We start from the raw sequence: 14,673 nt of genomic DNA on the forward strand, positions 1-14,673 counted from the left end.
CCTCCCGCACCTGTGCCACTATTCCGCTCATGCAGGAGTTGGTCTCCTCCATCCTTTGCGCTATTATGAAGAGTGCCCATAGCACCTGTTCCAGTACCTCACAAACGTGCTGCTGTCCCTTGATCATTCTCCTTTTAAAGGATGGCCCCCAGGGTTCAGCATCTGCGGAGCAGAGCCCGGACAGGAGTGCTCCCACCGACGCAGACTCTCCACAGCTGCCCCTGCCACCAGCGTCTGCTCGTGCTCACTTGTGTGTGGTGACTCACCGGGTGCCAACCAAACTAACTGAGTACCAGGACCCACCGAGGTATGAGTATCTGTGCTGGTGGATGGCTCACTAAGATGTGACGGTGCACCCTCAGAGCCCAGCAGGTCCTCCGAGGAATTGCCCTCTGCCGTCACTGCGGTCACTGAAGGCCCTCTAAGAGAACAGAAGGCAATATTAAGCATCATCACAGAAGTGTCATGTTGCGATGAGTATACTGAGGCATTGAAGATGGCAAGGCATGTTAACATCAATTCATATTGTGTGTGATGAATGTTAAAGTTGTGTCACCAGACGTTTGTGGGCTGCCAGTCTCGCCGTCCCCGACAGACAGGAACTTGAGGGTGTGGCTCAGCTCCAGCTCTGCATCTGTGAGGACCAGTGTTTGTGGAGGCCCCTCTCCAGTCCTCGCCCTCTCACGTGCATTTTGCGCTCTCTTCTGACAGTGAAAGAGATGCATCAGAGGGTGAGTATGAGATAGAGTCAGCACAATGGATGAGGATTGGGGTGAGTGGTATTGGTGGGGTGACTAATGGGGAGGTGAGGAAGTGCTGAGGAAGTGCAGGTAAGTTGAGGATGAGCCTTAAGTGGGTGTGAGGAGTGATGTGATAGAATAGTCTTGGCAGTGTAGAATGAGTTGGTGGGGGGGCGGGGTTGGCAGTGATGTGCAACACAGAATGTAGGAGAATCAGTAAGTGTACTCACTTTGGCTGACTTAGTTAGGTCATTAAAGCACACCGGATCCAGGTGCGGGAGATGTTGCTGCTGCTAATGACCTCCTCTACCACCTCGAGCCAGGCCTTCCTGGTGGCAGAGGCAGGGCACTTCCTCCTGTCCGCCGGGTAGAACACATCCCTCCTCCGCCTCACCCCATCCAGTAGCACCTGGAGTGAGGCATCGTTAAAACCTTGGAGCAGCTTTGACCCCATGCTGCTCCATTGTGATCTGTGGGGGTTTGCTCCAGCAAAAGCCTTTGGAGCAATGGCCCTTTAAACAGAGCTGACAGCCTGTGATGCGGGTGCATAGTCCGCCCGCTACGCAGCTTTCGGACGGCAAACCCAGAAGCCACGTTAAGTGGCACCAATTGAATCGCGTTAGATGGTCGGTTGGGTTCAAGGTACACCTCCATGCAGGGCAGAAATCCAGCACCCTAATCAAGGTTGGGGAATACTGAGGCCATTATGTCTTGCAGGGTGTTAAAGAATTATTTTGCTATGTATCACTGACCGAGTTAGGTACCATTCCAGTCCATCAACCACAGCTTTAATCTAAACACATGTATGAAAAAAAAAATCTCAACTACAAGAGAAATGCTGATGTTTCTTAGCACTTTTCATATATAGAGGATAGCCTATGGATACTGGTATAATAAAATATTTACGCAACAGATAAAGCATCTGTTTCAAGAGGATTAAAAAATGAGGGGGAGAAAAATACATTGGAGATTATATAAACAACCAAGTTAAAAATTATTTCACAAGTTCACAGTTATTGTGATTACAAGAAAATCAAAGTGACAGAGATGGTTGTCTTAATTATCATTGGCTTTGTGAAGCTTAGTCAGGTTAACGAGTAGGGAAGTCACATTGTGATCATTTTGTGTTTTATTGTACAATTAATCAGGTTGGATAACCGATTAAAATCAGTTCACCATAATTTTTCAGCTGATGCATCACCTTTCAATAGATCAGGATTATCAGTTTATTATTAAAAGTACTCTTATTCATCGGAATTTTGAATTACTTTTAAATAAAAACTCATCAGAAGGTGAATTTTGTAATTTCTGATGCCCTACTTGAATTTCACCTAATAGTACCTTCAGTATTTTCAGAAAAACAAGGTTTTGACCATCGATGGACTCTGCAGTTTCTTTCAAATCTAAATTGAGTCAAATTGTGTCAATTTGGATCAGCTTTAAATGCCACCTGTCACTTTATTCGTTACGATGCATAGTAAAGGATGCTGGGAGATGAGAATAAGCAGTAAAACACAATGGGGGTGATTTTGAACTTTCATGCAAACTGCGCACAAAGTTGGTGGTGCATCTGTAGTGCCCACCTAATGGATTAAGTCTCATTAGAATACAGTGGGCAAGGTGCCCAGCGCTCAATGAGTGCCAGCGGGCAGCTCGCCAAACCGGGAAGGGTTGGGGGTTGGGGGGGGGGTCAGAAAATCCTGCAGCACCATGAGCGGGCCATGGAAGTCAGCAGAAGCTCCTCCTGGCCCCAAAAAAATTCTCCCACAAAATATTCCAGACCATTTTTGGAGTAGTCTCCTGCGGTCCCTTTAAGGACCACTGATTAGGCCGCTCACCGCCTGGTACAAACATGCTGAGCGAGCGTGCGTGACTCCACCCATTTGTACTAGAAAATTACAACCAGCACAAGACCCTGATTTGATCCCGACTGTTTTGAGCAAGATTGGTCACTATTTTCTTGCCATTTTCAACTGCTGGATGTCTTCTAAATGGGGAAGCTGGCAGTTGAAAATTTCCCCCCCAATGTTCCCATACCTAGCCAAACACCAAGAATATAACAGTCAATTAAAGCACCCCCTGATGAATTTTGAATTAAAATACTGATAAGAACCCTTTTAATAATAAGTAAACTAATAAACCTGATCTATTGAAAAGTGATGCATAAAACAATTATGGTGAACTAATTTTAAATGGGATATCCAGATTGATGAGTTGTGCAGTAAAGCAAATAGACAATAAACAGTCTAAAAGGACAACTTAATGAGATGGGTTTCACAACTTTTTTTTCCCCAAACAGTAGTTTTAAAAAAAATTTCCTGGGAATTTGCTTGCTAAGTTTGATATTCTAATTTATCAGTCAAAGCCAAAAAGTAAATTAAATTAGAGATGATTTAGAAACAGCTTTCAAGATAATTTCTAGTGCTGAGAATCATTTGGAGAAGCATTAAGAGAGATGGATCTTGTATAATTTTTCTGAGAGTTGCAGCACTTGAAATCATTAGCTTCATCATTCTTTGGAAAATGATGAAAGGCATCAGTTCAGTGTGAGAAGTTAAAGAAAATGGTTGGCACCATCCACAGCTCTATTCAATAATATGTTTGAGTAGAACTCTATTTAATGAGACTTCACAAGTTTCCAGCTATATTGAATTGTGGCTTACATAATTATATCATTCATTTTGTTTATCCTCGTTGTATTTACTGTATTTCAACTGACTGACATGCAATATGTCTTGTTATTTTTATGTGACTGGTGTATATTTACTTAACTTAAACCTAATATATTAAAGGAATTTTTTAAAAAACCATTAGGTCCAAAACAAGGCCAGCATGTTGATGTTGGGTGATTGTGTGTGTAAGTTACACCATGCTGGGATGGGACAGCCTCATTAAACCATCTGGTCCTTTCTGGTCCTCCTTTTTCATATATTTGTATACATTCTGTCCAAGTGGATCAGCTATTCAAGCTAGATAGGTTAGCAAGGACTAGGGGAAACAAGTATAAGTTACAAAAGCATAGAATTAGGTTAGATGCTAGATGGTACTTTTAGCAGAGTCAGCAAACTCTGGAATAAGGGTTCAGCAGGAGTAGTAAGTGCGGATTTGCTGCAAACATTCAAAAAAGAGTTGGACAAGTTCCTGTGACTGGCAAACATACCTACATACTTCACCACATGGACTGCAGCGGTTCAAGAAGGCGGCTCACCACCACCTTCTCAAGGGCAATTAGGGATGGGCAATAAATGCTGGTCTTGCCAGCGACGCCCACATCCCATGAACGAATAAAAAAAAGATAGATGGAGCAGTGGTGGCTAATGTCAGCAGTCCCTGTGATCTCCTGGAGCTAGCTTGATCTATTTTGTGGGTCAGAGAGAAATTTCCCAGCGTTTTCTTTTCCTAAATTAGCCTGAGGTTTTTTTTCTCCGTTTTTCATAAGTTCATATTGTAAGCAACACCAGAAAAACTGCATTAGAATTGAAACAACACAAACTTGTTTCTGGTTTAGAAGCCTGAAATTCATGATGTAGCCGTACAACAGCATGCCGATATCTAGAATAAAAGCAAATGCAACAAATTGGGGTGGATATCTCCCACAGCGGACCTCCAGTGACCCTATTGTTTAATGATATCAGGGTTTCAACGGTGCTGATTTTTATTGTTTGCTTTGAGGACATGCTGCCCCTTTCCCCCCCCCCCCCCCCCACCCTTGATTTTTTTCTTCTCCTAGTCCATCTCCATTCAAGGATCTCTTGTGACTCATTGTAGAGTAGGTGATCCATTCCTGCTATTGTCACTCTTGGCTGGCTGCCAGGAGCCAGTAAAGACTCTGTCCTCTCTCCCCACATGGAGACACTTACCCGCAGTAGTGAGGTGAGACTCGGAAAAGTAGGAGATCAATTTTGTGACCCACTGCTCTTGCTGCACTGCTCCACCAAAAGTATAAAGCTTTAATCGGAAGCACACTTTAACTCTTCCATTGATTAAAAGTATCACTGAAGATCCACCACACAACTGCCAGCATCTGGGGTTGTTCCAAGGTAGTAGTATAATCATACAACTCCCCATTCCCTTCAAGGCCATGAAACTATCACTTTAAGATGACAGATTATAAAATTTAAAACAAAATTAAATCACTTATTTTTAGGCAAATTGCTCTAATCTATGCTTACTAAATGTCATTGCCATTGTAAGGATTTGTCTTGTACCTTATCAGATGTGAAAATTCTGTACCATGTCTTCCAGTAATTTGTTAAGATTTGGCAATGTGGTATGGTTACAACAACAACAAGTTGCATTCATATAGCGCCTTTAACGAAGGAAAACGTCCCAAGCTCTTCACGGAAGCATAATTAGACAAAAATTGATTCCCAGCTAAAGAAGGAGATATTAGGAGGGTTGGCTAAAAGCTTGGGCCCGATTTTAGGAGGGAGGCGGGTTGGCAGCGGGGGGGGGTCGACTGGGCACGTGGGTAACGTGCCCAGTGAATTCGGGGCACTCCACACGCAATCGCAACTTGATTGAAAGTACTTAACTTGACTTCCGGGTTTCGTGCTCGAAAGCTGCGCAGCGGGCGGACTGCGCAGCCGCAGCATAGACTGTCTGCTGGAGGAGCCCTATTTAAAGGGGCAGTCCTCCGTTGACTGATGCTGCAGAAAATATGCAAAATTACAACATGGAGCAGCCCAGGTGAAAGGCTGCTCCCAGGTTTAATGATGCCTCACTCGAGGTCTTACTGGATGGGGTGAGGAGGAGGGGGAAGGAAAGAGATCTTCTCCCTGGCGGACGTGAGGAAGTGGCCTGCCTCTGCCACCATGGCGGCCTGGCTCGAGGTGGGAGAGGAGGTCACCAGCACCACCGACATATCGCACACCTGCATACAGTGCAGGAGGCGCTTCAATGACCTAAGTAGGTCAGCCAAAGTGAGTACACTTACTCATTTCCCTACACTCCGTCTGCCACATCACTGCCCCCACCCCACATCTCCTTCTGCACTGCCAACACAACTCTATCACATCACTCCTCACACCCACTCAAACCTCATCCTCATCTTACCTGCACTTACTCACCTCGCCAGTACTCATTCCACCACTACCACGCAACCCAATCCTCATACAATCTCATGGCTCTATCTCATCTCACCCTCTCATGCATCTCTTTCACGGTCAGCCTCACTCAACCTGCCACTACCTGTGCTGCAGCCACAGGGCATGCATCACATATGTGCAGTAGGAAGCGTAAGGCAAACGTGTCGTGAGCATGAAGGGGATGCACAAGGGTATTTGAGGGTTTGGCATGGTTTTTACTTATATTTGATTTCTGATCAACACACATTACATATTACATTGTCACCACTACTGCCACGTCTTTGCAAATCTTATCTGGTTTATGCAATAATGCCCTTTCCTGAGGATCACAATGAAGACCCACAACTGATGCCACCCATTGTGTCACTGCAGAGTGGGTGTAGGTGTATTTGCAGGGCTCTTTTGTGCAGACAACTGAGAGACGTCGGCGATGTCCCCGGTGACACCCTGGAAGGATGCGAAGGAGAAGTTGTTGAGGGCAGTGGTGACTTTGACAGCGACAGGTAAGAAGATGGTGCTCAGGCCAGCCGGGAGCAGCTCGGCATGAAGGAGGCTGCAGATGTCCACGACTACATGTCGAGTGACTCTGAGCCTCCCTATGCACTGCTGCTCAGAGAGGTCCAGGAAGCTGAGCCTCGGTCTGTAGAACTGTGGCGAGGGTAGGTGCCTTCTGCGACGCATCTCCCTCCTGCTGTGCAGGTGGATGTGTCACAGCACTGTTTTGTGGAGCTCCACGTGTCAGAGGCGGACGGCGTGGATGGCGAGGCTGTTGATGCTGTTTGTCCTCCGAGGAGGTCATGACTGCAGCTACGGCGGCCCCCATCCGGAAGATGTACGTTTGAGTGGGTCCGCAAGGTAGGTAAATGTGTCTGCACACCGGGGTAAGTGTGCAAGTTTGCGAATTTTATTGTTAGGAGGAGGGTGGTGGAGGCCAAACTTTGTCCAAAGTGATAGAGTGGCCTCCTGCAATGAGTGAGGGTCTCCCCCCACCCAACCTGTCAAATGGACCTTTGCAGCTGCCACAGGCTGATGGCTGCAACACGTCCATTTCAACTGGACCTTTGCAGCTGCCACAGGCTGATGGCTGCAACACGTCCATTTCAACTGGGAGTGTTTCCCCCAGTACAGGAAACAGTCTCAGTTGAGGTGAAAATCCCACCCCTCCTAAAATATCATGTCAATCAGGTCTGCTAATGACCTGAAGTATCAAAATAATTACCTTAAGTGGCATCTGCACAAAAGAGCCCTGCAAATACACCTACACCCACTCTGCAGTGACACAATGGGTGGCATCAGTTGTGGGTCTTCATAGTGATCCTCAGGAAAGGGCTCCGGACCCGCTTCGGGAATCCCCGATTTTCGGAGCCCCCCCGCTACGAACCCGCCGGCTCGGAGATCCGAAAATCAAGCCCCTTGTCTCTGTGTTTGACATATCTGTATTGATGATAAGTTACCTCACATTTTTGAGTGTTGTCTGTAGTCTACTGATTTCTTTAACTTTGTTTGTTATAACTTGATGCCTGGCTGTGTATGCATTGTTGATTTCTGTACCTTCGGACATCGCTGCTGAGGAAGAGACAAAGTAGCAGGGTGCTGGATAGACTGCAAATGGCCAAAAAAAAGAGTGGAAGGAGAGAAAACTTGGGACTGCAGAAGGACATGACAGTGAAGTGACAGAGAAATGTTGGTTGTGAAATGATGAAAAGAAAATCAAGGGGAAGAAAAGAGATAAAGTAGTTTTCTGAGGATGTAACTAGCAGGGAAGTTAAAGGGGAACGTAGTGGATGTAGTATATTTGGATTTTCAAAAGGCATTCAATAAGATGCCACGTAAAAGGTTGTTACACAAAGTAAGGGCTCATGGGGTTGGGGGTAATATATTAGCATGGATAGAGGATTGGTTAAAGGACAGAAAACAGAGAGTAGGAATAAACGGGTCATTCTCAGGTTGGCAGGCTGTAACTAGTGGGGTGCCGCAAGGATCGGTGCTTGGGCCTCAGCTATTTACAGTCTATATTAATGACTTAGATTTCTTATGTTCTAGTGGGGATGAGTTAAAATTGGGTATATTAAAATTGGGTATATTAATTAGAATTAAAGAAAAACTAAAGAATAAAAATGAAAGCTGGAAAGAATGGGGAATAAAAATGAAGATGGGCGAAGAGAAGTGTTTTAAACTTTCTACTTTTTTTTAACGCATTTGTTTTTAGTATGATAGAGTTATCATTCTGGTTGTAAAGCCGCCAAATGTCTGCATGATGTTAATATGTTTGTTGTACTGTAACATTACTGTTTGTTTTAGTGTTACCATGTGTGAGCTCCAATTAAAACTTGGCTCACCCAGTAAGCCTGTAATTCTCTGGAGTTCCTGATAGTCTAAAGGTTAAAAATTGAACTGCTATGTAAAAACACCTCCAGACTTGACTATTCCAATGGTCTCCTGTAAAACATGTTCATTACTGCCAATTTTCTCTCATTTCTTTCCCTTCCCATCTCTACTGAAGGCATTGATCTCTTGCTGGGGTACATTGCCATGGGTGCCAGGTGCCCTCCAGTACCTTGCCCAAGTGATCATTATTCATGTGTGCACCTTGACAATGAGCATCAGTGGGCAATCCAACTGTTGGGGTTGGGGGGGCGGGGACAGTCGGACGACATCAAAGCTAAACCTAGTATTCTGGTCATCCATTGTCCACACATGCACACTTACAGCAGGAGTCACTGGATTGTGATCTAACAGTGAGAATCCTGCCCAATTTTTCTCCTCCCTAATCCCAAACACCTTGAGGCCAATTGTAGGGGTCCTACCATTGCGCCAATCAGCTCACAATGAGATCAGATCAAAAACTTTCCTGGAACTTTTCTCTGACACAGGTTGGGCTCACTTCCTTCTCAAAGCTAACTTTTCTGCACCTAGTTCAGAGTCTGACTTTATATAACAATTGTGAATTTAAAGTCCAAAGGAATATTAAAAAAAATACATCCTGGAAATGCTTTCAATAAGATGCATACAATTACCTTCACACACTCGGTGAACGACAATGTCTTCAAAATATTTCAAATCTTCATAGGATGGCACAGTTATCATGTAATTAGCCGAACCAGCGATCCTTAGTAATGATACCTTCTGCGCGTCACCAATTCCGATAGCAAAAACTGTGATGCCATTATTCCTCAGGGTCTGTGCAGGAACTGCTGCATCATCAGTGCTTGCCCCATCTGTAAGCACCACAACCACTTTGTTCACACCAGGTCGGGCTCCTTGTCGGATACTCATGACGTCATCATAAATGTGAAGGAGAACACTGCCAGTGGAAGCAGTTCCGCCAAAATAAGGGGCCAAGCTAATTGCCTTCTGAAGATTAGTACCTGAATCAAAAGCATCAAGGCCAAAAATTGTCCTAGATCTGCTGCTGTAAATCACAAGGCCAACTTGGGTAACATCACGATTGATTTCAAACTGCATGATGATACTTTTCATAAAATCTTTCACCTTATCAAAGTTGTCCTTCCCAACGCCAGCAGATGCATCCAAAGCAAAGACCAGATCTAGAGGCTGGGACAAGCATCCTGCACAGAGACAGAGATAAATACAGAATTAAAAATTCACACCAAGGTAATGGTTTCCACTGACCATCCCATTCCAAAGGAAAGAAAACAAGAAGCGAGTGCAAAGCACTGGAGAGAATTGGTCACCTGTTCCCATTTATGTATAGATTTGGACAATAACATTATCTTGCATTATTCAGTACCTTTAATGTAAAGAATGTCCTAAGACACTTCACAGATAGGTATAGGGAAAACAAACATCAAGCCAGGAAGGAAACGGTTAGGAGGTGTAACCAAAGGCTTTGTCAAAGCGGTGGATTTTGAAAAGATTTTTTTTTAAAGGAGGGGATGGAGGCAGAGATATTTGGGGAATTAATTCCAGAGAGTAGGATCCAACTGGCTGAAGGCTTTGCCACCTATGGTGGAATGAAAGGAGGAGTGATGCACAAAAACCCAGAGTCAGTGGAATTGAGAGTTTGGGGAGGGATACAGAGTTGGAAGAGATTGCAAAAATAGGGTGGGATGAGGCCTTGGAGTGGTTTAAAGACAAAGGCAAGGATTTTAAATTTAGCCACTGGAGAATGGGGAGCCATTGCAGGTAAACGAGGACAGGGGTAAGTGGGACAGGATGCATTTAACAGAGTTTTCCACAAGTTGTGATCATGAATGGTATTAGGTGGAAGGCCAGAAAGGACAACATTGGCAGAGTAAAGTCTGGAGGCAATGATGACATGCATGTAGGTTTCAATGACGATGGAGCAGAGGTGGGATGGAGGCAAACAATGTTGAGAAGATGAAAGCAGGCGGTCTGTCATGGACAGGATATGGCATCTGAAACTAAGCTCGGGGTCAAACAGAACCCTGAGGTTGCAAACCATCTGGTTGAACTTGAGATGGTGCCCGGGGAAGGGGAAAGAATCGGTGGTAAGGAAGCAGAGTTTATTGTGGGGCCTGAAGACGATGGCTTTGTTTTTCCAATTTTGAGATGGAGGAAGTTGTGATTCATCCAAGATTGGATACTGGACAAGCAATCTGACCAACACAGAGGCATTTGAGGGATCAAGGCATACTAACCCCATGTCTATAGCTGATGTCACCAAGGATCAGCGTGGAGACGAGGAAGAGGAGGGGGCCAAGGACGGATCTCTGGAGGTGATGGTGCGGGGTGCTGTTTGGTGGGCGGGGGTGGAAGGGCTAGATAACTTTTTCTGGAGGTGCACTAGCTACATTTCGGTTGATAGGAGTAGAATTATATGAGGATAGCCCTACGAAGCTGGATGACAGGGGAGAAATGTTGGAGGAGGATGGTGTAATCACTCATGTAAAATGCTGCGGAGGAGGCTGAGGAGGATGAGTTGAGATAAGCATCACAGTCACAGTTGCACAGGATATTGTTTGTGACTGTTAGGTCTGTTTTGGTGATGTGAGGAGGTCAGAAGGCAAACTGGAGGGATTTAGAGAGGGAATTCTGGGAGAGATGGGAGGTGATGACATGTACAAGGGCCTTGGAGAGAAAAAAAATGTTGGAGTTGGACTGGTATTTGGCAAAGGTAGAAGGGTCAAGCATGTTTTGTTTGAGAAGGGGGTTACAAAGGGCAACTTTTGTGCTCAATCCCACTTGTTAAAAACAGATTGGTTCTTTCCCCAGGACGTTTGTAACACTATATAGCTTTAATGTTCTGTTTGGGGTTAATAACAAAAACTGTGAAGAGCATTCCTGGCATTTTCTACCAATGTGGGTGCTACAAAGGATTGTATGTTTTGTCTGACAGATTGCATATTATGTCTGATAGAGACAAGGTGCAGAGATATAAATCAAAAAGTGTGTATTATGCAGAGTGTTAAGGGTCTCTAAAATGTTGATGATGGTTGCATGTTCAAAAGAGTCAAAATTTTCAGCTTTTACTATCTACAAAGTGGATATGTATACTATCTAATGTAAAATAGAAAGCAGTTAATTCTGCAGTTTTGATTAAAAGCGGTAATTTTTTTTTTCTTAAAGTCCTCTCTTGTCAGATTCTCTGTACCATGCATTATTCCCTGGCTTTCAGGATAGGCAGAAGACCAGCTCCTTGGGTTCTGTCAGTACAGCTCTGTACCCACCAGATGTACCCTAGGTCTTCCTCCTTCCCTGCAGAGAAACACCGCCTCCACTTGATGCTTCCACCTAACAACTTAGATGTATAGTAATTTATCACGTGTAGGACTGATTTTTCATACGTTGAGTCCATGCTACAACATATCTGTGTACCCATGTTCTATGTTATTGTGCTGCTATCAGACAAGACAAAAAGTGAAGGACAAATTTAGGGAAGTGTACTTACCTTGATTATCAATGCTGCAGATTTTTGTTCTGAGCTCAGGAATCTTATTGAAGAGGTTCTGGGGATTCGAATATGTGACAGTACGCTGTGGATTTCCTGTAATTCCATCCAGTTCAGACTGTAGACCCTGACTGCCAATTGCAAGAAGGAAGACCTCTCGCTCTCTGGCATACTTGGCTGATTCAGCAACTGAATCTTCTGCTCTTGAGTCAGTTAGCAGAACTAAAACATGGGGAAGGTCTTTCTGAACATCGGTAAATGTCGATCCAGTTTTAAACCCAAACTGGGTAAGGTAACGCAGAGCCTTGCCAGTGTTTGTGCTGCCTCCTCTGAAAAGCATTGAGTCGATCTTTCTAACAATGTCCGATAAATCCCTGTACTGTCCCACTGACAGTTCCATTTGGACGCCATCACTGAACTGCGCCACTCCAACACTGACTCGACTGTCTGCAGTCAGCACAGCCTGGAGAAAACGTTTCACAAATGCTTTGTACTGAAGAAATCCTTCAAGGGTTGTTTTGGAAGAGCTATCAATTAGCAGCAAGAGATCCACACTGCAGTCGAGGCCTTGCTGTGGAGCTGTTAAATTAAAAGAATAGAACAGTTAAGTAGAAGTACCATGCTGGGTGAAGCTTTAATTCAGTCTATGAACACCATTGATATTTTCTGTACATTCCCAAAGGTGATTTTTCACGCTAGTGAAACTATCATAGAATCATAGAAAGGTTACAGCATGGAAGGAGGCCATTTGGCCCATCGAGTGCCGGCTCAATACAAGAGCAATCCAGCTAGTCCCACTCCCCCACCAGAGGTGAGGTGAGAGTAACTGTCCTTGACATCAAGGCAGCATTTGACTAAATGTGGCACCAAGGAGCCCTAGTAAAATTGAAGTCAATGGGAATCAGGGGGAAAACTCTCCAGTGGCTGGAGTCATACCAAGCACAAAGGAAGATGGTAGTGGTTGTTGGAGGCCAATCATCTCAGCCCCAGGACATTGCTGCAGGAGTTCCTCAAGGCAGTGTCCTAGGCCCAACCATCTTCAGCTGCTTCATCAATGACCTTCCCTCCATCATAAGGTCAGAAATGGGGATGTTCGCTGATGATTGCACAGTGTTCAGTTCCATTCGCAACCCCTCAAATAATGAAGCAGACCGAGCCCGCATGCAGCAAGACCTGGACAACATCCAGGCTTGGGCTCATAAGTGGCAAGTAACATTCACGCCAGACAAGTGTCAGGCAATGACCATCTCCAACCAGAGAGAGTCTAACCACCTCCCCTTGACATTCAATGGCATTACCATCGCCGAATCCCCCACCATCAACATCCTGGGGGTCATCATTGACCAGAAACTTAACTGGACCAGCCATATAAATACTGTGGCTAAAAGAGCTGGTCAGAGGCTGGGTATTCTGCGGCGAGTGACTCACCTCCTGACTCCCCAAAGCCTTTCCACCATCTACAAGGCACAAGTCAAGAGTGTGATGGAATACTCTCCACTTGCTTGGATGAGTGCAGCTCCAACAACACTCAAGAAGCTCGACACTATCCAGGACAAAGCAGCCCGCTTGATTGGCACCCCATCCACCACCCTAAACATTCACACCCTTCACCACCGGCGCACAGTGGCTGAAGTGTGTACCATCCACAGGGTGCACTGCAGCAACTCGCCAAGGCTTCTTCAACAGCACCTCCCAAACCCATGACCTCTACCTCCTAGAAGGACAAGGGCAGCAGGCACTTAGGAACACCACCACCTGCACGTTCCCCTCCAAGTCACACACCATCCTGACTTGGAAATATATCGCCGTTCCTTCATCGTCGCTGGGTCAGAGTCCTGGAACTCCCTTCCTAACAGCACTGTGGGAGAACCGTCACCACACGGACTGCAGCGGTTCAAGGCAGCAGCTCACCACCACCTTCTCAAGGGCAATTAGGGATGGGCAATAAATGCCGGCCTCGCCAGCGACGTCCACATCCCATGACTGAATAAAAAAAAATCCCCATAGCCCTGAAATTTCTTTCCTTTCAACTACATATCCAGTTCCCTTTTGAAGGCCATGGTTGAATCTGCCTCCAACATCACCTCAGGCAGTGCATTCCGGATCCTAACCACTCGCTGTGTAAAAAAGTTTTTCTTCATGTCACCTTTGGTTCTTTCGCCAATCACCTTAAACCTATGCCCTCAGGTTCTTGATCCTTCCGCCAATGGGAACAGTTTCTCTCTATCTACTCTGTCTAGACCCTTCATGATTTTGAATACCTCAATCAAATCTCCTTGCAACATTCTCTGTTCCAAGGTGAACAACCCCAGTTTCTCCAGTCTATCCACGTAACTAAAGTCCCTCATCCCTGGAATCATTCTAGTAAATCTCTTCTGCACCCTCTCTAAGGCCTTTGCATCTCTACTAAAGTGCGGTGCCCGGAACTGGACACAATATTCCAGTTGTGCCGAACCGGTGTTTTATAAAGGTTCATCATGACTTCCTTACTTTTGTACTCTATGCCTCTATTTATACGCCTAGAATCCCGTATGCTTTTTTAACGGCTTTCTCAACTTGCCCTGCCACCTTCAACGATTTGTGCACATATACCCCCAGCTCTCCCTGTTCCTGTATCCCTTTTAGAGTTGTGCCCTCTAGTTTATATTGCCTCTCCTCGTTCTTCCTACCGAAATGTATCACTTCACATTTTTCTGTGTTAAATTTCATCTGCCACATGTCCACCCATGCCACCAACCTGGCTATATCCTCTTGAAGTCTATCACTATCCTCCTCAGTGTGCACTACCCTTCCAAGTTTCATGTCATCTGCAAATTTTGAAATTGTGCCCTGTACACCCAAGTGCATGTCATTAATATATATCAAGAAAAGCAGTGGTCCCAGCACTGACACTGGGGAACACCACTGTACACCTCCCTCCAGTCCAAAAAACAACCATTCACCACTACTCTCTGTTTCCTGTCACTTAGCCAAT

General features: G+C 45.1%; 1 protein-coding gene across 1 annotated transcript in view; it reads right to left on the reverse strand.

The window, feature by feature from the left end:
• vwa2 (von Willebrand factor A domain containing 2) overlaps nt 1–14,673 on the reverse strand; it is an 80,237-nt gene that overhangs the window by 11,918 nt on the left and 53,646 nt on the right. Inside the window, exons 11-12 of the mRNA XM_068002172.1 lie at nt 11,700–12,278; nt 8,845–9,396 (exon numbers count right to left, since the gene is read on the reverse strand). Of these exons, the coding sequence (XP_067858273.1) occupies nt 8,845–9,396; nt 11,700–12,278 (1,131 nt within the window). The remainder of the gene's footprint in view (nt 1–8,844; nt 9,397–11,699; nt 12,279–14,673) is intronic.

This window comes from Heptranchias perlo, chromosome 21 (genome assembly GCF_035084215.1).
Source record: "Heptranchias perlo isolate sHepPer1 chromosome 21, sHepPer1.hap1, whole genome shotgun sequence".
NCBI classification, from domain to species: domain Eukaryota; kingdom Metazoa; phylum Chordata; class Chondrichthyes; order Hexanchiformes; family Hexanchidae; genus Heptranchias; species Heptranchias perlo.